Raw genomic sequence first — 24,783 nt, 5'->3', positions numbered from 1 at the left:
GATGGTTCGTTATGAACCTTTGGGTCATGTGACCCGAAGTCAGCACAAGGGTTAAATATGGAAGTCCATTAGCACATAATGTCTTAAAAACTTGGGTTACAGTTTTTCTCGATTGCAAACACACAAAAAATGGTAAATGAGACATCCTCACAAAACCATTTAGCCGATTCCCAGCAGAAATACCATGTGCCCCAGTCTATAAACAAGTTTACTTTTTGTCACATTTCTCTTGTCCATTGCAATTTCTTTGCAAAAGTCCAAACACACCTCTCACTTTAAGACACAATTGTCACCATGTTACAAAAAAACACTGCTGTTCATTTCATAAACTCAAACCAGCGCAATTCAAACACCCTTAACAAACAATTGTCCAAATGTAAGCACTACCAACCAAAAATACTCAATGAGCTATCAGGAGATTGGATTATACAAAGGGCAACAGGCAAGCTCATCTGTGTTTCGGAATCGTGGATGCAACCATCAGAGAGCGAATGGTAAGCATGAACGGAGGTGAATAAGGGAGAGGAAGAAGAAGATTAACAATGATCTCAAATTAGGTCCGTGCAACTGTGGTGGAGCACGGTTTTGTACACAGTATGACAGTGAGGGAAGCTGGGCTGAGAGTTAAGCCAAACCTGAGCCATTTCAGCGTTGCCTCAATTGTCCGGACTAAAGAGTGCTCTGCTCTTAACTCTCTTGCCTCAAGTGAAAATGCTATCTGTTTCTTAAATTGAATTCTTAGTTGGGTGTGCTCAAGCCTTCGGCGAGAGCACAACCATTGTTCTCTCTCATATATATTTTTATTGGAATGCTGCTTCAGCATTCCAAGTATTGTTCTTTGAATCTTTATTCAACTTCTTATATTTCTTCCGTGACACCTTTCAGCTCCTTCAAATCTTCAGCTATTAAAACCGTTCAGCTATCAAGTTTCAGGCTATGACTGCTATGACTTTTCAGCTTTCTACCTCTTATGTTTGAATTAATATAAATCAATATTCATAATATTTTTAACATGGTTTTCCAAATCCTCTCAATCCTCTTAAACTTCTTAAACTTTCAAATCCTTCTTCTTCCTCAATCTTTCAGCTACAGCCACCATTAAATTTAAAAATGTTTACAAAACCCTAAACTATTTTTTAAAAATTCAGCTTTTTGATATCTATTTAACTTTTTTAAATATCACTGATTATGTTTCATGAGTTTTTCAAACCGTTTCTGAGATTTACATGTGTGTGTATGTGAGAGCCTAGAGTGCTGACTGAAACGCTTAGAGTGGAGGGGAACTTCTAAATCTTTTTCACTCTTCATGGTTAATTTTTGGATCAATAGATAGGAAATGTTGTGCTGGTCGTAGACATTTGTCTGTGGAATCCAACACACTTACACATTTGTTCAGAGCCCCGCGAAAGCGAGACAAAATCCAACTCTCGCCCCATAGAGACCATTGCAAATATGGTGACAAATTTTCAGACACGTTTTTGAAACTGCCGGTAGAGTCGTATTTCTGACCGCACAGACATATAAAGGATATCTATGGTTTCGGCAGAGTCTTGGGTCTCGGAAAATATCCGTATTTTTGGGATTGGACGTATAGTTTTGCATCTCAAACATTTACATGTTTGAGGTGTGGATTCTAGGTAAATTTCTTTTATTCTCTCTGCCCTCAGCGCATTAGCAATCATAGCTGCACCATCACCGTGGCAACCACACAGACACGCACGACTCAGTCTCTTACACAGGTGATTGGTATTAGCTTATTAGTGGAATCACAAGACGGAGCTATTCAAGTCAACTCGTCTCATTAAAAGACTAAGAGCACTACTACCACTACTGATACTACTAGTGCTGCTACTACTACTGCACCTGCTGCTATATCTTATGCCACTACTACAACTACTAATTTTGCAGATGCTGATAATATCTCTTTTACTACTATTGCTAACGTAACTGTTTTATTCTACTACGCTACTGTATCTGCTACTGCTATTACTATCCCAACTAGGGTTGCCACCTTCAATACAGAAAAATAAGGGACACCTGCCGCAGCGTAACCCCTCGGGGCCACGATGACCACAGGCCCAATGACGTGGTAAATCACAACTTAAAGGTGACATGACATGAAAACTTAACTTTAGGAGGTTATTTAACATTAATATGAGTTCCCCTAGCCTGCTTGGTCCCCCAGTGGCTAGAATTTTTGATCGGTGTAAACCAAGCCCTGGGTGTTCTTCTCCGGAAGGTTACCTCCCCTCTCTCTGCTTTGCCCGCCCAGAGAATCTTGCCCGCCAATAAGAAACTGAGCTACGACCGCGCAAGTGTTTTTATCCTCGAGAGACATCATGGCTTGCAAACGAACGAAGCATTACATTTGCTCAGTTTGGATGTACAAAGGAAAACTAAAATATTTTTACAGTTCCTTCATCCGAGCCTCTGAAGACCCAGTATCTTAATTTAATTTTCTCTGGAAATGCGCCTACACAACTTCTGTTGTAGGCGCATTTGTTTTGTATGTCTGCGCCAAACACTTCAGCCACGACTGTTTCCTCAACTTGAGCTAATACAAAACTGGCCTTGCTGAAATTAAATTCTGGATCAGTACTAACTCTCCTTCGTCCAGCTACTAACCTCGGACAAGTAAGTTAACTAACGCTATATCATTTTGTAGCTTTACTGTGTATGGTTACCTAGCTTGCTACCCTTAGAATGTGGCTGTAACATTAGCTCTGCAGCTAACAGCTGAGTTACTGTCGCTAATGGAAAGGTAGCTAGCATCAAGTATGTGTGTGAATACACATGCTGTAACGTGAGTGTTGTACACTTCTTTGTTATTTGGATAACCGTTCTGCTGCTGGTGTTATGGCGCGTGCGATATCCGCCTTTCCCCTCATTGAAATGACTGAGTGTGTACTTCTGCAAACCAGGGTTATCAGATGAGAATGGGCAAATTTGAGGCATCTTGTAGCAACGGGGCTACAGCCATTGCGATACATCCATTGTAAACATTAGCGCATGGTGCCGCCCCTCCGCTCCTCATTAGCATTTAAAGCTACAGACACCAAAACAGCGCGTTCTGAGGAAAGCTCCTTGTGGGACTGCTAGTAGTGGCTGTAATTCTGCACCAAGGCTGAATTTCGGGAAAGAGACTTCTGATACGGTATTAGGGGACCACTAAGGCCTATATAAAAGCATCCAAAAACAGCATGTCATGTCTCCTTTAAGACCAACTGCTACATCCATTCTACAGAGCTTGCATCCTTCAAAGTCCCAATTCATTACATTCGACTGTCTATAACAAAGGAACTTACTTTTTACCGCTTAAAGAAACATAGATATTGTAACTGTCAAAAACTGCCATTACAGGACCCACTGCAGTTTGCCTAGAGAGCCAACAGGTCGGTGGATTCAGCTCTGCCTTCAACACCATCATCCCCGCCCTGCTTCAGGACAAGCTCTCCCAGCTGAACGTGCCCGACTCCACCTGCAGGTGGATCACAGACTTGCTGTCTGACAGGAAGCAGTGCGTTAAGCTGGGAACACAAGTCTCTGACTCCCGGTCCATCAGCACCGGATCTCCTCAGGGCTGCGTCCTTTCCCCTCTGCTCTTCTCCCTGTACACCAACAGTTGCACCTCCGGTCATCCGTCTGTCAAACTTCTGAAGTTTGCGGTCAATATCACCTTCATTGGGCTCATCTCTGATGGGGACGAGTCTGATTATAGGTGGGAAGCTGACAACCTGTTGACCTGGTGCAGCCAGAACAACTTAGAACTCAATGCTCTTAAGACAGTGGAGATGGTTGTGGACTTCAGGAAGAATACAGCCCCACTCACCCCCATCACCCTGTGCGACTCCCCAGTCAACACTGTGGAGTCCTTCCGCTTCTTGGGCACCAACCTCTTCCAGGACCTCAAGTGGGAACTGAACATCAGCTCCCTCACCAAGAAAGCACAACAGAGGATGTACTTCCTACGGCAGCTGAAGAAATTCAACCTGCCAAAGACAATTGCTGGGTTTCCCAGATTCGTTAAGAAGCTCTTAACGCTAAGAGCTTCTTAGGAGCGTTCTAGAGCGCTCTTAGGACGTTCCTAAGAAGCTCTTAGCGTTAAGAGCTTCTTAACGAATCTAGGAAACCCGGCCAATGATGGTGCACTTCTACACAGCCATCATTGACTCCATCCTCACCTCTTCCATCACTATCTGGTACGCTGCTGCCACTGCCAAGGACAAGAGCAGACTGCAGCGTATCATCCGCACTGCTGAGAAGGTGATCGGTTGTAATCTGCCTACCCTCGAGGACCTGCACACCTCGAGGACCCTGAGGCGAGCGAGGAAGATTGTGGCCGACCCCTCCCACCCTGGCCACTCCCTGTTCCAGCTACTCCCCACCGGCAGAAGGCTGCGGTCCATGTAATATGACATTTGATGAGTACGACACGTATGTTGAGTCGTTGACCTCCGCAAGCGTCATTTTAATGAAGTGTGATGTCAAGGACTGCTGGGTGAACAACTAGAATCCAAACTTACTAATGGCGTGGAACGCAAACATGGACATCCAGTACATTCTTGATGAGTATGTTTGCATCATGTACATGCTCTTCTACATATCCAAGCCAGAGCGTGAGATGAGTGACTATCTCAAAACGATAGTCAAAGAATTGAGCCCAGAAAATCAGACGGAACGAGATGAAATGAAAGGTGTCCTTCAGGCTTATTCCAAACACAGAGGTCAGCGCCCAGGAGTCTGTGGCCCGTACATGCAGCCTGAAAATGAAGTCTTGCTCACGTGAGGTTTTATTTCTACAAACGAGTGACAACGCACTGAAAATGAGTCTCCCACTTTGCGCATTGCAGAAGAAATAATACTTCATTTCACTGAAGTATTAGCATCATGACATTAGCCTGTGTTGCCCGGGCAACACATACTACAGTGGTCTATGATGTATCTGTTTTCAATCGTTAAAATAAACATTCCTCACATATACATTTTCGTTGTAGGATTTATTATGACATTAGATTACAAGTAAACGATTTGTGGGTGAAATTATCATTACCTGTGGTTTCAATCCAGTGTATCACTGCAACGCTGTAGCCTACGCGAGCCACTACAAAAACATCTACACAGCTGATTAGGAAGTCAAACGGCGACAGAGCATGTTCGACACTCCCCTTACTTAAATCAAAAGTCTATCTAACTACTAACCTGAACTTCATTGCCACAGCCTAAACTTTGTCAATCTGTTCATGAAAATAATTAATTTCAGCCTAAACCGTACAACGGAACGTTAAATCCAATTCAACCAACGAAATCGCTACCGAGACGAACACAGCAGTAGTCTAGTACTGTACCGTAGTAGTACAATTTACCGGGGCAGCTTCTCCACACAGGGCTATATCGCATTTTGCGTTGTTACTGACAATGGTCGCTACCAGCGAGCTTTTTATGAATGAGCGATTTTCCACTAAATAAATGTCAAGCTTATTTACGTTTTGGGGGGCATATTTTCAGTTAGCAGATGGTACTGTTTGAATCGCGATTCCATCTTCTCCTGCCGGGTAATGTCATAGAATAATCTTCAAAGGGGGTTCTTTATTAATGAATGAATGCAATGAGTAGGCTAAATGCCTGAAAATATCATGAGAAGGGAAAAACTTAAAATGACGTTTAAGTCATAGAGATTAGGTCAATTTTTACAGCGGTCTGACAAATTTATTCATTTTGATTCAACGATGAGGCTGCCTCTTGCAGGGGAAATGAGAAGACATCTATTTCATTCTACACTTCACTCGTATTTTTAGTTGTAAATGAGCAGCAAAAAAAAAAATGCTTATAAATAATAAGTATGCATTTTTATATAAAATATACAGAAATATCAGTTGTAAAAATGTCATTCAAAAACGGACCCCTGTGCAACCAACACAAGCAAGCACACCCTACAATTTCCCTAGAAATTGTACCCTCTCTAGTTACATATTGGAATAGACACAAAGATTTTGAATCCTTCAACTGGTGACCCCGACGCTGAAAAGAGGGAGTCCAGAGGGTCCCGGCCCGACCGACGGATCGGGGGAGAGACCCATACACCGGTACGAAGAGGCAGACGTAATCGTCAGAGGCCTCAACATAATAAAAAGGTAAGCGGACACCTGTTAATTCAAAGTACTGCTATTCGGAACTGAGAACCAAATTTAGACGATTACTGTGTTTCATCGTACCTAATCAAACCAACAGTGGTGGGAAATCAACCGTGTTTAAGTTTTGTCTTTGTCAAGAGGGAGGTTAGAGTCCTCTCCAAGGGTTAGAGTCCCTGAACACTTCAAGAGGGAGGTTAGAGTCCTCTCCAAGGGTTAGAGTCCCTGAACACGTCAAGAGGGAGGTTAGAGTCCTCTCCAAGGGTTAGAGTCCCTGAACACGTCAAGAGGGAGGTTAGAGTCCTCTCCAAGGGTTTGAGTCCCTGAACACGGTCTTTGTCAAGAGGGAGGTTAGAGTCCTCTCCAAGGGTTAGAGTCCCTGAACACGTTGTCTTTGTCAAGAGGGAGGGTAGAGTCCTCTCCAAGGGTTAGAGTCCCTGAACACTGTCTATTTGTGTGGAGTCAGATTGAGTTGAATAAAAATAGAGAGGAGTGTGGTGTGTTTATTGTGTCTTTTCTTTGTCCTCTCCGGTACAAGAGGGTTACAGTCCCTGAACGAGTCACATTTGTGTGGAGTCAGATGGTGTTGAATAAAAATAGAGAGGAGGGTGGTGTGGTTTTTTTCTTTGACCAAGAAGTTACAGAAATCCCGAGGAGAGATGGAGAAAGGTGGGGGCTAAAAGAGTCCTGTTACTTGAGATCTTACAAAGGTGATCCCAGAGGGTATAGTTCTGCATAATTATGTGAGTATTAATGCTGATAGATGTGTTCGTTTAGATGAATCCCAAGTTTTGTGGTTAACAAATGCGTGATCAACATTTGTTATAATTCCTAGCCAAACAGGGAGGTTTTTTGAAGCCTTTCCGACCAGAACTTGGATTTATAGGCGGAATGGTATTTAGTAAAAATGCAGAAATTGAACCCCTGGTTTATAAATTGGTTCTAATACAATTGGATACTATTACTAGAGCAAACCAGCTGTGTTGGTCAAAGAATGCTTTGAGGAAATGTATGTGAAAAATTATGACGAAGCAATTGGAAAGTTACATAAAGGATTGGTTTAGAGAGGATCATGGAAGGTTATGAAATAAAACAAGAACGTTTTGTGGATGTGAAGAGATTATTGGTTTAAACACTGATGTTTTGAAGAGGAAACTATGAATATACTTTGAAGGTATATGGGATAACATTTTAAGTCAAAATAGTAAAATCTAGGGTTTTTAAGAGTTTTGATAAAGGTATTAGATGTAATTTGGTTAAAAATGAGAGAGAAAATAACTAAATGTACTTTTATTTGGAGTTTAATTGTAATTTGGTTTTAAGTTTTATTTGAGAGTTTTATCAGAGCCTGGCATACTGTTTGGGATAAACAGTTAGGCTGTGATAATGTTGTATTACTAAATGGTATTAGTGCATGAAGAGGGTTATTATAACATTCCGTTCTGAAAATAATTTGGGAAGACTCATCAAGCCTGATAAATTGTGGTTATGGTGGTTTTAGCTAATTGGCTCGTTTTGAACTGCAGCAAAACGAGTTATGAAGTTCTACCTATCTGACCTTTATAGAAAATATAGTTGGGAAAAATGTTTGGTTAATAGCTACATTAAGAACAATATTTGGTCTCTATTTCATTTAAGAAGCATACGGATTCTGGTTTGGCATAATGAAAATTGCTTTTATCATATCTTTGATAAAAAGAGGTGTGATTTGGTAAAATAGAGAATCTAAAACAATATTGGTCTTAAAAATAACTGTTTTAAAAGACAGAAAAGTTTTTTTGGAGTGAAAGAAGGGTCAACACTGCCTGGTAATTATAGATATGTTTACAGTGGATTGAAATATTTCCCAGTCCTGTACCAGATGCATTAACAACATTTGAATTGAATGATGGAAGATCATAATTCCACAACTTAAACCTAATGCTCACGAGAAAAGAGATGTCTTCTGCTAAATTCTGTTCCAGGTGAAGCAATAAATCAAAGAGTGGAGGAGTCAAACGAGGACATTGGGTATTGATTAAAGTTATCAATGAAAGGAGGGATCTTATGAGAACTTTAAAATATCCTGTCTAATTTCTGGTTTTTCTATTTGTTTCGGACTTAGTTTATTTTATTACAATTCTAAAAGCTTGGCTGAAGTTGTATGTATGTGGTGAAGGGGGCCTGTGAGTATGTCCAGGTCTGCCGTGGATACATGGATGTCGAATGTCCACTCTGTGCAGTGACGGTGGGTTTTCCCCTATAACATCATTAGGGTTTTCCCACTGTATCCAGTGTGTCCTCACCAATTGGCCATAACGCTGCATAGTCTCATCATTATTGTTGAATTGTATGTCAACATTGTGTAATCAGTAATGGGATATTTTTAATTTGTGTTTGTTGTCACACCCTAAAAGGGTGTGAAAGGAGGGATTTATTTGAACTTAAAATATATACACTTTAAATCCTTAAATGGGTTCTTGATTTCAATATCTGTGTTTAATCATTGGTGTTCGACTGTTCGCATCTCATTTGACTCAGTTACTGCTTGATCATGGGAGATAAGGTGATGCTGGGACTGTAACTTTTTTCTGCTTCAGGACGAGTCAGACTGGCGGGTCTGACTACCTTTGGATATACAACCCCTGTTCTAAGGCCCCATTACCCTGGAGACCCTGTCCCCCCCCCTTTCTCACTGGATGATCTACCCCTTCCCCTTGGAGACCCTGCCCCATCTGCCCCTATGCCTCATCAGACCTATGAGTGGTCTGCCCCCCCCCTTCCCCTTGAAGACCCTGCCCAACCTGCCCCAATACATCATCAGATGTTCGGGGAAGCCTGTTGTACATTTATGGACAGGACCATTCAAGGTTATCGAGAGAACCTTGCACGCCCTAAGGGTGCTGGGGAAAGGAAGTACGTGGTACCACTGGAGCATGTGTTCTGCTGCTCCAGAACCCAGTCGTACGTTGCAGGAGTTGGTGGAGAAGGGCCAAGAGGGCCAGTGAACCCTTTGCTATTGCTACGAATGTGAGAGTCCGGAAAAGAGGGTTACGACTAGGTCAAGAGTGATACTGCTTGACCACACTAGAATTGTACTGGACTAAGAAGGTTTCCGCTATTTTACTTAAGAGTGTGCTATATCAATATCAACATGATTGTTGCTGTATCCCGTGTATCAGGTCCCTGTGCAACCGGATCATTGTCTCGGCTGTGGAGAACCCAAAGACGGGGTTCCAAATGCCGTTGCTGGGGCTGGCTGACCAGGACGAGGAGGCGGTGGTTGGTCTGGGCTATGTTGATTGATCTCTGGTGTTTTCAGAGATCAAAAGAGGGATTAAAGAATATATTGTGCTTATTAAAGTTATGCATTGTGCTTATGTCTTATGAAACTTAGAAGTGTGCTCAGGCTTAAACATAGGGTCTCACACTGAGTGTGGGAAGCAGGCTGTTCTTTGTGTCTCTATCTCTTCATTTTCAGAAACAACCTTGAAACTGGGTGGAGATGGCACCCGAGCAGGTGGGACGCGTAGGCAAGAACAACTCCCTGATGCACGAGAGAACAAGCTGAACCCTTTTTTGATACTTGTGTTTCAATTGCATTGTATATATATATGCTGGGGCAGGGAAAGATAGCGAGTTGGACTTCGTGAACCAGCCCAAACTCTGTTGCGGGTAGGGAAACGTACACAACCACAGAGCTCTGTGTTAGTTGATTTCCAACTGCTGCATTAAAGCTGATATTATGGGACCTCTGCGACTCCAGACCACTCTTTCTAGAACACAGATTTGTGTCATTGAATACCATCATTACATATTGGACACAAATATTTTGAATCCTTCAAAATGTAACACAAATGTCATGTAATAAGGTAAAACATGTTCTTTAAACAACATTCCCATTTCCTTTTGGTTACTCAAGGCTATCTTTCTGTCGCTTTGGATGAGTAATTTGTATATATAGCTATATATGTTGCCTATCAACTGGAAGAAGTGTTGGTTGTATGGTTTATTACAAGTTTACAAAATGACATGTCAGCTAATGGTTGCTCTCCAGGAATTATATTCCTAGTAACTAGATAACGGGACGAGTTTACCAACAACAACCTACACAAATGTTCTTTGCTGTCTAAAACCAATGTAAAAACACATTGAATCGTTGATATCAGTAAACACCAGGGGCCTCATGTATAAAGGATTGCGCAGCTTTCATACCAGAAGATGGCGTACGGCCAAAACTTGAAAAGTACCTACGCACAGAAATATTCACATGTATAAAACCAGTCGTACGCCAGGTCCTGCGCACCTTTATTTTATAAATCACAATCAACGTGAGATTGAACGCACCTGAACGAGCCACTGACCCCGCCTTGCCTCCTCCCATAAATGAATATGCAGATGGCCTATAAATGCGCTCCTGAGGTCATCTTTGTCTGAAAAGGTATTTCTTCGAATAAACGCCGCCCTCAAATACATTTTACATTTACATTTATTCATTTAGCAGACGCTTTTATCCAAAGCGACTTCCAAGAGAGAGCTTTACAAAGTGCATAGGTCACTGATCATAACAACAAGATAGCCAAAAAACATCGCGAGTAGCCAAAACATGAAGCACACATTGTGAACAACCAAAGTAAGTGCCAAAGGGAAGAACCATAAGAACATGTAGTTAAACAAGTTACAATTAAACAACATGAACCGCTATAAGTGCAAGTGTACCTGTGGAAAAAAGCAAGCAACAGTAATAAAAACTATATATCACAGCGAGAACAAAAATTTAAAACAGTTAACACTAACCACAAGAGCAACAAGTCTCTAAGCAAGAGTCATTGTGATCCTTGAGGAAACTAACATCGGGTCAAGCAAACCATTCCTAAGTACCGTTGTACTCCCGGAACAAGTGAGTCTTGAGCCTTTTCTTGAAGGTGGAGAGACAGTCAGTATCTCTGATGGAGGTGGGGAGTTGATTCCACCACTGGGGGGCCAGACAGGAGAAGAGCTTGTGTTGGGACCGGGCGGTCGTGAGCGGTGGGACCACCAGGCGGTTGTCTGAAGAAGACCGTAGGTGACGGGTGGGGGTGTAAGGCTGCAGGAGAGACTTGATGTAGACGGGTGCAGTCCCGTTCACTGCTCGGAAGGTCAATACCAGGGTCTTGAATCTGATACGGACCATTATAAATTATAAATAAACGCCGCACCAAAAATGAACGTTATTTAATAAACGCCGCAGCGTTTTTTCCAAGAAATACGGTGACTGTAAGATCGAGGTTCTGACAACAGAGGTGGAGGCGAGAAAATGTGTCCTGTTTGTCGGCCTGTCATCAGGTATTAGCGACAAAAGAAAGTCGGCGGAGTGGAAAACTGTCACTATTTGCGCCCTTTCTTGTTTTTAACCTGTAGCACTTTGAGATTTAGCTAAATGTAAAGTGCATTACAAATAAAATCCTTATTATTATTATAGGGCCATAAATGATGTGGGTTCAGAGAACCGGACCATGGCAGAAATTAAGAAGAAATGGTCCGATGTAAAACTTTAAATGAAGTAACGAGTGGTGGCGTATCATAACAGCATGGCAGCTATAGGGTTAGCGTGACATGCATTTCCTGAGTGATTTTGTCGTTCGTTTGACACCCTCAAGTTTAACATGTTATTAAGTGGTGGCGGATTAAACAGAAGGCTATATAGCATTTCCCGTTTTGGGTTTTGGCATTTTGATGTGATCATCCACATTAATGATCAAACTTTTACTTTTATGTTTTTTGAATAGTCAACGTCATAAACGTAGTAGAGTTTCGTCACTTTTCAGTTAGAATTTGCCACGTTACAGAGCCAGACAAGACTTTGCGGACGGTCCGCACGTTCTCAAGTCTGCTCAAAAGTTTCAGTGACGGCCCGCACATTCTCACGTCAAGTAAATCTTTATACATCACAAAGTGTGCGTGAAAACCAGCGTACGCAAGCTTTTTGTGCGTACGCAACGTTTATACATGAGGCCCCAAGAGACTATGGGCAGCCGCAAGCACACCCTCACAATTTCCCCAAAAATTGTATGCTCTCAAGTTATGATTTATTTTCGCCCCCCACTAAGGATCCGTCAATATTTGGACTATATAGACAATGTCGGTGTCAAAAGGTTTCGTCTTGGTAGCGATTGAGTTTCTTGTATTTTTATTTACGTTCCGTTGCACGGTTTAGGCTGAAATTACGTTTTTGTGGCAAAAAGTGCCTTGTGTCAACAAAGGGAACTCAGTGCTAACGCCAGCACACGTTAGCAACGACGCATGGATACAACGTGCATAGATGTGCTGTTGCACAACGAGTATCGTGCCATGGTGTACTAGCAGCACATATACATTTAAGCAAATCAAGACTTGCATGTACAGTAAGTAATATCACATTAAATAATGTATTTAAACTCAAGCTTGTGTGGAGTCTTCGCTGTCTTCAATGCCACAGCCTAAACTTTATGTCAAAAGAAACGTTCTCATTTCCGGCGCTTTCAAACAATCCCCTCAGTGAAGTTTGGCTAGCAACAGCAACTAGCTTGCTCATAGCAAACTTCTTTTGAATTAGCCATTTCCCCCTAAATAAATGTCAAGCGTATATACGTTTTGGGGGGCATATTTTCAGTTAGCAGATGGTACTGTTTGAATCGCGATTCCATCTGAAATGGACGGGGGACGGACCGATCTGCAACCAACGCAAGCAAGCACACCTTACAATTTGCCCAGAAATTGTACCCTCTCTAGTTTTATCTGTAGCATATCTATGAGCCCCAGGAAATAGAGTACAATATAATCTATTGAAAAGAATCCAATTTGGTCTTTTCCTTAAAAAGAAGTAAACATGCATCATAAAATAGCACAAAAAAGTCATTTTACTGCACCCAGTAAAGTACAAAAAACTAGAATACATAGAAAAATGAATAACTATGGCCTGAAACCAAATTCAAACTAAACTGAGTTATAATGTGGAATTGAAAATAAAATAAATACTAGAGAGGGTAACATTTCTGGGGAAATTGTAGGGTGTGCCTGCTTGCGTCGGTTGCAGATGGATCCGTTTATTAACTGTAATTTTTGTAAACAGTACCATCTGCTAACTGAAAATATGCCCCCAAAAACGTAAATAAGCCAGACATCTATTTAGGGAGAAATGTCTAATTCAAAAGAAGTTTGCTGGAAGCGATCATTGTCAGTAACAATGCCAAATGCGACCATTTGGTCTCAGTCTAGAGCCCTGCGTGGAGAAGCGGACCCCGGTAAATTGTAGAGGCTAATGTCATGCTAATGCCTCAGTGAAATAGTAGACTACCGTTTCCGAAAGTAGATGTGGGCCTACTTCCTTAATAATATCAGCTAATATTGTACATTACATTTTACAATTGTGTTTCACATCACAAAGTAAAATAAGTAAATAGTTATCACCCTGGCCTCTTTGCTTGTGGCGTTTCTGCAGCTGCCTTGCAGTAAAGCTATAGTTAGCCTAGCTATCCCCCAAGTTAACAGATGCGAAACGAATGTTCTGCTACAGGTAGTCACGCGTGTTTTCGTGACGTTAGTAACGTCAGTGACTGTGGCTAGCAAATTAGCCACCGTTAGCTTCACTTTTTGCCACAAAAACGTAACTTGAGCCTAAACCATGCAACGGAACGTAAATCCCAATAGAAGCAACTCAATCGCTACCAAGACGAAACTTTTGACACCTAGGTTGTCTATGTAGGCCAAATATTGACTGAGTTTTAGGGGGGCTAAAATAATAATAATATATATGTGAGAGAACAAAGGTTGTGCTCTCGCCGAAGGCTTGAGCACACCCAATAATATGTATGTGAGAGAACAAAGGTTGTGCCCTTGCCGAAGGCAAAGCACACCCAATGAGAGAGATCCATGGTTGTGCTCACCGAAGGCTTGAGCACACCCAATAAAAAGTCTATGAAAAACACCAAAATATTATAACCTTGGGTTAAAATTTGATCATGTATCTACTATCATGTGGTTTATCATAGTTTTTATACTGATGCTTTCATCTCACCTTGTACATGTCTTCATATTTTAGGAAGAGGATGTTGGAGCCTATGCGATGCTCCCAGAACTCCTGCACATGCTCAAACCAGGAGCCATATCCCACTGAGAGAGAGACAAAAGAAGGGAAAGAGAGTTTACTTATAAAACAATGCATTTATTCAGACAGTCTTTCTGCTTTTCAACAACCCATCTTCCCCCCACTCTTTACCCCTGGGCCCATAGCCATTCACCCCAGGTCTCTCCATTAATGGGGTGGTCTGGAGGAAACCCCCCTCTTCCCAAAGCCATCAGTGATACTTGACACTCACGTTTGTCATTCATGAAGCGGCGGCAGAACTCCTGGAAGGTTCCGCGGTAGCTCATGGTCCTGAGGGAACGGTGGAACTGGTAGTAGGACACCACCAGGTCCTTTGGGTTCCTGGCCATATAGATCACCTATAGATCAACCCCGAAGAAAGTGGATTAATAGAACCGCAAAAAGAGGCCCAATCAAAACAAATGCACACACAGACGAGGGGCCTGTACTACGAATCAAGATCAACATGCTCTGGATTACTTTGAGTTACCCGGCTACACAAAGCCTAACAATTGCAATCACGATAAGCGGTATCACGACGGCGGTTATCAACTCTATAACTCAACCCAGATCTTTCCAATCTAGAGACGTGCGCGTTCACATAAAGGGCGGTGTTTGCATCGAAAGTCCAATCGCAAACATGGACAAAACAAGAGCCGCATATTTCACGCAGGAGGAGTAGACAATAATCTTACAAACTTTGTCTACTTCTCCTGCGTGAAATATTGTAATACAAACATATCAGGAATACAGACATATATGTAACGCCTGTTCCGCTTTACCGCTTATGAACAGCGCCCAAGTTCGTTTACTTACACTCTAAACTAAGTAGACTAGGCTAATAAACCCCAGTATGAGTGTGTAACTACCGTGTAAGTATGTATAATGTCTAAAATATGTGTAGAGTGCGTGACACGCTACTTCAATCGAATATACCTATGAGAAAAGATGGTGCAAGCTTAACTCTAAATAGGAACAAAGAAACAATAGGATTAAATTTAAAAGGATGACCCATTTAATGATTTGGTGGGTCATAAAACTATTAACCAAGGTCAATAGTCACAAGATGTGTAACTTGTTTAACTGCATGCTCTTATGGTTCTTCCCTTTTGCACTTATTTGGTTTTCCACAATGTATGCTTCATGTTTTGGCTGCTCGCAATGTTTGGGGCTATCTCGTTGTTATGATCAGTGACCTATGCTTTTTTGTAAAGCTCTCTCTTGGAAGTCGCTTTGGATAAAAGCGTCTGCTAAATGCATAAATGTAAATGTAAGATGATTAAAGATATGAATAATTTTCTAGTATCAAATACAAAAAGAACAATAACCATCCATAAGTGCTATTAATCACAAACAGTAGGTTATCACATGAACATCATTACACAGTAATAAACTGCAAATGTTTACTCCTCGGCAGGTCTGCAAACGCCTTTGTAAACCGAGATTTGTTAAATTTAAATGTGTTTACAAAAAAATATTTTAACAAATCGAGGCGACAAAGCGTTTGCTGACCTGTCGAGGAGTAAACATTTGGTTTCTTATATACTACAACAATACGTGGGAAGATCACAAATCAAACAGGTTGAATCTGGAGCAGACGCCATGTCAGAGCAATCAGCTGCACTGGTGACGTCACTACATCTCCAAGGCAACATATCAACAACATCAATTCGTCTTCTGTCTGCTTCAGATACTTCTTTAAAACGGGAAGCGATTTCGGGGCGTTTGCGGACCTGTGCAAAAACCATATTTGGTTGTTTTAGGCAATTTAGGCCACTTTGTTGCCGAGCAGATGCCACGTTGTTAAGGTCAATGGCTACATCTCCAAGGCAACCGCTTGTTGTTAGGACCGTAAAAACGTTTATTTACCTCAGCGAACTTTCAGGAGGTATAAAAACGGTCTTTTGAGAACGTCTTCTGGACCAATAGGAACAGCGTATTGGTCCAATTATTACACAAGTATATAAGAAACACAATTAGATAGGGGCCCCCAATAAACAAACACATCAAATAACATTACTAAAGCCGGCAATGTTATCAATCAATAAATGTCCCTACTCGGTACCGAGTGCTAATAAAGGTCTCTGATGGTGCAGGCCTGCTGTTAAGAGTCGATGTAGCCCAAGCTGCTGTACGATGGCGGCTACTGTTACACGCCCCAAGAGCGTGTACTCACCAACCCCGAAGGTTGTCTGTAATGGCGCCCCGAAACAACAGCTCCGGGTGCGGAAAGAAAGTGGCGCGAAACCACAACTCCGTGGAACAAAGCTATCCCAAAACTTCCATCGTTGTCCTCTCCAGGTGGATTTCGCATAGCCTGGCTCTGCCCTCCTACGTACTTCAGTTCAATTTGGATTTGGCTTCTGTACTAGGTCTGGGATTTCAATGCATCAGTCGGTTTTCAGAAACACATTTTTTGTAGGTCCAATCAGCGAACAGAGTGGCTGAGAACGATGACGTTGATGTCATGCATTAGTTTGAGTTCAGTAATGGCAGCGGAGAAAGATGCGAGCGAAGCTATTCTGCGGTTGTGGCAACGCAGCCAAATATCCATAAGTTAAAGCAGGAGCAAGAACAATCCTTGCTGAGTTTTGTTGGTGGTCATGATGTTGTGGCCCTCCTCCCCACGGGGTTTGGGAAAAGTTTGATTTTCCAGCTACGGCAGCTAGCTCCGTGGTGAAGGAGTTGGCTAAGGCGAACGCTAGCGATTGGTTATGGCAGATCAAAGTGGCTCTGGGCAGATCCAATAGTTTTAAACTTCAACAGAGTACCCGCCTTCAAGGAAGTTAACGCTTGTCAATGGAGCGATCCCAGACCCTCCGTACAAATGAAATGTGCGAGGGTCTGGTTAGGACCAGGCTAGATTTCACAGGCTGGAACAAACAATCCAGCGCGGTCCTCAGGTGCTAGGTCACACGGGTCCAGCGTTGTCCTCAGCGTGTATTAGATCTTCTGCTCTAGGCTAAACCGACTAAAACACCGGCCACAGTCACAACTACAATGGCTAGGCAGGAACACTGTACCCACTGACAGTTCTCGAAACTTCCACTGAGTTAACAGTCCGTTAACCGCTTGCCATAGAGGCCGGAACACACACAAGCATAGAAGCTAGGTTTAGCTAGCTTATACAAGTTTTTAACGTCGACGCACCAACTTCTCCGTGAGCGGTCGCGTCGCAAGAGAGAAAAGAAACGGAACATCTGTACAGTGAAAGTAGACCAGGGCGTAACTTCCGCCCTACCAATCAACAGAAAACCAATTAAAACAGTGCAATTTTGCTATTGCCCTTGATTGACAAGTTTGTTGACCAAACACAATGCTAATTTACTTGTAATAGTAAAAAATAGATGTTTTATAATAACAAAAAGGATGCTAATACAAATTGTAGAACATGTAAGGAATGTAGATATGAATCACTAAAGGTGAACATATGTTTAACAGTAAATGTTAAGGGTTATTAATATTTGTGCACACATAAAATAATCCAGGGGGTTACATATAATACAGGCAAAAATCAACAAAGTCGCTGCTGCCAAGATGGCAGAAAATAGCAGACGCTGTAAATGCATAAGCTACATGACTTATTAATATCACTGCCCCAGGCACAAGATGTGACCATGATTACACTTGTGCATTCCATAACATTAAACTGTTGTTGCTGTATTATTTTAGTTGCAACGCTGGCAGTGGCAAACGATCGTGGGAGCAAATAAAAAAGAAATATAAAAACATAATTCAAAACGGTAAGTAGCAGTAGGCAATACTTGCACATATTTTAAGGCCAACAAGTCCAAGGCTGAATTGTCTGAGTCAGTCCCTTTTGTAGGATATAGAGAATGCGAAGTTCACGACACGCCGCGTTGAATTCTGGGTAAATGGCAAACCGTTTTGTTTGGGAGCCATCTTGTGAGGTCAACGGACATACAACATCAATGGGCGTCTTGATCAGCACATTTAGAGGCATCAAACATTTCCAGGGAGGACCCCTCTGTACTGATCCGAATGAGGTCATCGGGGGTGGATGGGTTCAAACCTTTTTCTTTTTTTTACAGTCAATTGTTCAAACTAATCGTTAATGGAAAATGTATTGTGTTTTTTATGTTGTATTCGCAACGGTCGGCGCTCTTGGTTTTCAGCATGCCCTGGTCTGCGGCAGACAGAAGGGGACTTAGTTGGGGGGTTCATTTTGTTCACGGAAGCATTGTTACTTTAAGTTTCTATTGTTGAACGGGCGTGTAGCCTGCAAAGATGGCAGCGATCCCAAATATGCAACCAGGCGTGACGTATCTTTAACCTACAGTGACGTAACTTCACATTCTCTATTGGTATACAAAGGGCCTATAGAACAATGAAATTGCTTGCAGCCAACAGGAAGAAAAATTACTCCGGTTGAGGAGCTGCTCTCCAGCTATCAGGGTCTGCTCTCCAGCTATCAGGGTCGCCCCATGGTGGAAGGGGGCATTTCTTCAGACCCTGGTGGCAGCAGCTCGGAAACCCAGGCATATGTATGTTTCAAGTAATATATGTGACCATGTTCATTCAACAATTATTTATGAATATTGTAGGAATGAAATGTATTACTGTTCTCTGCAGTTACAGGAAATACAGTGGTGTTGCTGCCACCAACCACTGTCGTCCCACTGTGCCATACAGAGGTAACAGTGAAACTAATAGTCATACGCCAGTATGTATGCCATATGTGGTTGCTGAATATTGATCAAATATGCCATTTACTTTCTCAAGTGGAGGTCCTAGATGATCAGGAAACTGTACAGACACATGTCTGCCTGCTCAGAGAGCATTTTGGGGGTACACAGTTTTTTTTACCACTTGAAACACAGATGGTGAGAGTGTGTGAACGTGTGGCTGTGATTGAAGTGTCTTTAATGACTTGCTAATGGTGGTGGTCTGAACATGAGACACAACTCCTTAAAGTGCTAATTTCAAATATGACTCAATTGATTAAATTGCTTTGGTGTTAAACTCAGCAGGAAGAGGAACTTCTTCCTCTCCCTGAGCCTAGGGCTTCCACTTCAAGGCCAAGACAAAGACACGAGGTATAAGCAATGAACCTTGAAACACAGTAGTCAAATGGACACCTTCAACTATTTCCAAGTGTGCCTTGCAAAGGGACAATATTCTTTATTTGTTTTCAGGTTGGAGCAGACAATGTGAGGGCCCTGAGTATAAGAGGCTCAATATAGAGTATGAGAGGCTTTTAATTTAAAAAGAAGGCTGGAGATAGATAACACATGACTGAATGAATGACACTAAACTTAGTTACACTGACATTCTTTTTCTGTGTTCCTAGGAAAGGGAGAACACATGAGGATGTATTTGTTAAACTTTTTTCTACGTTTTGGTCTTTTTATACTTTTTTGTGGCTTTTTTGTTGTGCCTTTTGAGTCTTGTGGGGGTTTTCACCATTTCTTTATTTCAATGTCCTATTTATTCTTTTTGAAAAATGCTATAAAAGTAAATGAAACATCCAAATTCAATGAAAGTAGTGAAATTATCATTTATTTAACTTGTGAAGAGCATTGTACGGTACCATACACATTGTTCTTTTTGGTTTGAAATGTTTTGGTTGAAGGAAACCCAAATTTATGAAATAATTAGAAAATGGATGAAAGCAACCCAAGGACAACAGAAGGGGTTAAGCATGGCTCAACATTAACATTTTTTGCGACTGGCCCCACGGGCCAGTGGGTTTGAAACTTACTGGCCATTTTTACTGGCCCCCCCTCAAAGTTGTAATTTATCATTGTTACAACAAAACCAAAGACTTATAAGTTATGTTATTCTGTTAACATGTTATGGATGTGTTTATTAAACACATCCTGGATATAAAAAGAACAAAAATGAAATCACATTTCTAGGGAAATAATAAGGTAATAGTCAGCAAAAATATTGACTTTTAACCTCAAACATGACGTGCTCTCTTCCCTGCTGACAGCCATCTCTGCACGACTGTCTGGCTGAAACTGAAACCTCTGGTCCCTCAATGCTAATTTATAAAAGCTTCCATTGCATTTCATCAGTATGATACAAAGTACCCAAGTCGACACCATTCTTCTGCTGCAGTTCAATAGCCCGGGGGAACGAGGCGAACGGCTGGCCCGTCTTTACGTGATATGCCGTTGTTATAAGTCGTGCAATAACACGATGGGCAACTGCATTTAAATTCCTGACCAGCATGGTCAGCGGCCTGGAAGATGAATTGTCAACCATCCGCTTAACTGTCACGCAAACCAGGTGCTGTCTGCTAGCATGGCTGGTCAGGGATTGTTTTCGAAAATTGTCGTTGCCTGTGTAAAAAGATCCACTTTTGTCTGCTTTAGACGGGAACATACGACAGACGACACAATGCATTTTAGTTCCATAAAAAAAGTGTCTTCCGTTTGAGCTCGTAGCTCTACTTTGCTGCCATCTTCACTTTTGTCTTGCGCCAGGTGTTAAAAAATGTAGAGAATTACAATTTGACAACCACTCGTCAGTCAACTCTTGATTTGCCCCCAAAAGTTTTTTGCATTTAGCAGATAGCAAAACATATGAAGGATGTTAACTTTTACGATGCAAATGTTTTTTTCAATCAATAATTTGCAGTGGCCCAATCAGGCCAGTGAGTTGCTAGTTTAACTGTCCCGACGTTACTTTTTACTGGCCCCGGGCCATCGCTTACGTCGAACCCTGGGAGTCAGGTGGCTGAGCGGTGAGGGAGTCGGGCTAGTAATCCGAAGGTTGCCAGTTCGATTCCCGGTCATGCCAACTGACGTTGTGTCCTTGGGCAAGGCACTTCACCCTACATGCCTCGGGGGAATGTCCCTGTACTTACTGTAAGTCGCTCTGGATAAGAGCGTCTGCTAAATGACTAAATGTAAATGTTAAGGGGAGACACCCCAGTGAATAGGAATAACATATCAACATGACACTACATAAAAGTACCCGTAGCAAAATAACGCAAAATATCGGTCTGTAAATGTTCTGGCTCTTCTGAGCGCACCTCTCACTATCCGCGCACCAAGCTCAGGATCTTCTATGAACGGTGACGCCATTATCTTCAAGAATGAGTTAGTGGGCGGGGCTTTTATACAGGTTGATCTCTGATCTCCAACTTAATCTGCTCCCGACCAGGTTAGGCGTTCAGCATGTGTTACCATGGCGATCTACCCCGGTAACAAGTGATCCACCATCGTGATACAGAAAACCCTGCGTCGAACCTGAAGTTACCTCTTCTTAGTACAGGCCTCCAGGGGTGTGTGTATCGACTACCGGGGGCTGAATGCCATTGTCTCTCGAAACCGGTGCCCTCTACCCCTTCTCAACTCAGCGTTCGTTCCCCTCCATGGAGTCACTATCTTCAGAAAGCTGGACCTGCAAAACGCATACCATCTTGTGCGCATCCGGGAGGGGGACGAATGGAAGACAGCCTTCCTCGAGCCACTTGGACACTTTGAATACCTTGTAGTTCCCCTCGAGTTGTCCAACACCCCAGCCGTGTTACAAGCCATGGTCAACAACATTCTCTGGGACATGTTCAACTGTTTCGTGTTCGTCTACCTCGATGACAGTCTGATCTTCTCACGCACCCCCGCCGAACAGCGCCTCCTGAAGAACCGGCATTACGTCAAGCATGAACATTTTGAGTTCCACGATTCCTCCATCTCCTTCCTGGGCCACGTCATCAACAAGGGGTGGATGGAGATGGACCCTGCCAAGTTGGCTGCTGTGGCCAGCCCCTTGCGATCGCAAACTGCTCCAGCCCCTTCTCGGATTTGCCAACTTCTACAGGAGATCTATCCGGAACTACAGCCAAGTAGCTGCACCACTCACCTCCAATGTCATCCCCATTGCAGGTGTTCATGTCAGGTGTAACTTCACACGTTAACTAATGTGTACATACGTGTATGTGTAACTTACGCTTATTAAACAGCGCCAGGTGCTTCCTGAACTTGTGTGCAATCAAAAATAACTTAAACCATGTGTATCTGACCCAATCGGCCTTCCATAAGGCAACATATGGCCGATAATTTGTTTGTGTCTTGATAATCTTGATTTGGGGACAATGATATGGCTGGTTAGCTAGCTAGTCTTCTTGTCAAACATATTGTCAAATTGTATTTAATGTTTGTCAACTGTACACAATGTTATTGCCTTTGAATCTTGCTAGCATCCCGCTTTCTGGTTTGTTGAAGGGTGGACAATAGAATGCATCAGTTTTGTCGAAGGCTAATCAACTGCCAAATAATTCTAGACTATGTGGAACGCCGCTTGCAAATGCATTGAACGTTCAAAAAGCCCTTCACACACTGCACCACACTCGGGGGCGTGTCAGACAGGTGAATGCAGAGTTGTAGTCATCTAAGGTCACTGTTGTAGTTCGTATTACGTCATGGCCAAGAAAATGGCGTGCAGACTTGGGTTTATGTACTCACAATATTGATCAAAATACGTTTACACACATGATGCAAGAAATCCGATACGCAGGCTAGATGTAGCGTGATGTTATCAACTAAACACCATAGTTCTGTCTTTTTTTTAAATGTTTTTTAGTCAGAGTGTATCATTAAAGAACATTAAATGTTACAGTACGCGACCGGACGTGAACGGCACAAATCCAAAAAATGTGCGTGACATTTACATTTAGCAGACGCTCGTATCCAGAGCGACTTACAGTAAGTACAGGGACATGCCCCCCGAGGCAAGTAGGGTGAAGAGCCTAGCCCAATGACACAACATCATTTTGCACGGCCAGGAATCGAACCGGCAACCTTCTGATTAATAGCCTGATTCCCTAACCGCTCAGCCATCTGACCTTTATGATGCTGTGTCGCGAAAGTTTATCAATGTTCAGATGTCACTGACGTTTTAGATGAAATACAGGGCAAGAGTATTGTAACCGTCTGTGGGCATCCTCTGCTATACGACCCTGCTTCATAATTGTTTATAGTAGACATGTTGCTCAACATTTTATTGCCAATTCCCTGGCCTGAATACGTCCACTGCAAATATTTATCATATTCTCATGTATATGTTAGTGCATGTAAACCAGCAGATACTATTTTAAAGAAAATCGTTCACCTCCCGACCGTGTCATCGGGTAAAAGATGAGTTCATCTGCCGACTGAGTGTTCGGGTTAGAGATTCGTTCATCTGTTGACCGTGTCTTTGGGTTAAAGATTCGTTCTTCTGCCGACCTTGTCTTCGGGTACGAGTCTTTGGATCTGTTTTCACGTGACCTGCATAGGCTCAGAAGAGGAAACAGAAAGGATTTGTTTACATCATTCACTTTCGCGTGACTGCTAGGTTTAGTATAGTAAGACGTGAATGCGATTTGTTCTCAAGTGATAATTACAGGTTTTGTTTGTTTGACTTCTTTTTATTTTTTTATCTCGGCCACGAGAAAATGAACGAATCACTCTCTGAGACTACTCGTTACTCCCGAGTGATACTTAAGATTTATTCAAAATTAACGAATCGTTCACGAACGACACATCACTACTAGCCAGGTGTATAGAGGCAAGTAGAGGAGAAAGGCCATTAGCGAGGTGGCTTCTCAGTCACACCCGCAAGTCGACCCTCCCTTCGCCCTCCACAATTTCGTCCTCTCGTCCAAATATGGTCACTTCTGGCTCCAAAAACACAAGATGGCAACGAGAAAGTACAAAAATCGAGACTTCAAATCGGGCTTTCACAAACCGTCATGATTACGTCCATTCTTCCCAAGGAACCAGAAACTCGACGGGCATAGCTGATGTTTTTCTATGAGAAGATCCCTGTGAAGTTCGACACACATTTATTCATTTGCTCGAACCATTTCACCAAAGACAGTTTTGAATGAAAACCTTGGACAATTTAAAGAAGGATTTGCTAAGCCGCTGTTGCTGAAAAGAGGTGCTGTTCCAACCATATGCTCATCACAAATGCAAGCTGTAAGTATGATTTTGTCGCTAACAATTAGCCTATTAGCAATGCTAACGTCTCCTGTATCTAGCATAGGTAGAATGCTAAATAAGTTTCTAAACATATCAACATACCTTACTTAACAAATTACTCTAGCTAGACTAGCCGTCGTCTGCATTAGAAGGGAAGCTTCCGAAAAAATAGCCAGAAAACAAATAGCAGTCTAGCCTATTGCTAACGCCTGTCTAGATTATCCATTTGAAAGAACTGGAGAAAGGCAGGTGCTAGATACAGGATACGTTAGCATTGCTAATAACTGTTACCGACAAAATCATACTACAGCATGCGGTTATGATGAACATAAGGTCTGAACGCACCTCTTTTCAGCCACAGCTTCATAGCAAATCCTGCTTTACATTGTCCCTGGTTTTCAAAATTTGTGATGATTTAGCCTAGTTGATTGGCAATGGGGCTAACGTTATTTCGTCTTCCTGACTGTTTCATTCGAATAAATAACCCGTGTTGTCATGTAAATCTAGAATTCAAGATGCATGTTTGTCCAGATCTATTTTTTAGCAAGATAGCTAGAGCTAACTGAAGCTGAGTTGAATGACGATAGTTTGTTTGCTAAGCTGTAGTGCTAACGTTACCCACCTAAGGCGATCCTGT

At 42.3% G+C, this 24,783-nt stretch overlaps 1 protein-coding gene across 2 annotated transcripts in view; it reads right to left on the bottom strand.

Annotated features, from left to right (window-relative positions):
- sult4a1 (sulfotransferase family 4A, member 1) overlaps positions 1 to 24,783 on the bottom strand; it is a 175,766-nt gene that overhangs the window by 9,760 nt on the left and 141,223 nt on the right. For both annotated transcript variants that reach the window (XM_067254646.1, XM_067254647.1), the window contains 2 exons: positions 14,444 to 14,570; positions 14,143 to 14,237 (listed from right to left, as the gene is read on the bottom strand). In XM_067254646.1, the coding sequence (XP_067110747.1) occupies positions 14,143 to 14,237; positions 14,444 to 14,570 (222 nt within the window). The remainder of the gene's footprint in view (positions 1 to 14,142; positions 14,238 to 14,443; positions 14,571 to 24,783) is intronic.

The sequence above is a fragment of the Osmerus mordax genome, chromosome 17 (genome assembly GCF_038355195.1).
Source record: "Osmerus mordax isolate fOsmMor3 chromosome 17, fOsmMor3.pri, whole genome shotgun sequence".
Lineage (NCBI taxonomy): Eukaryota > Metazoa > Chordata > Actinopteri > Osmeriformes > Osmeridae > Osmerus > Osmerus mordax.
This window is presented reverse-complemented; position numbering and strand designations above follow the sequence as displayed.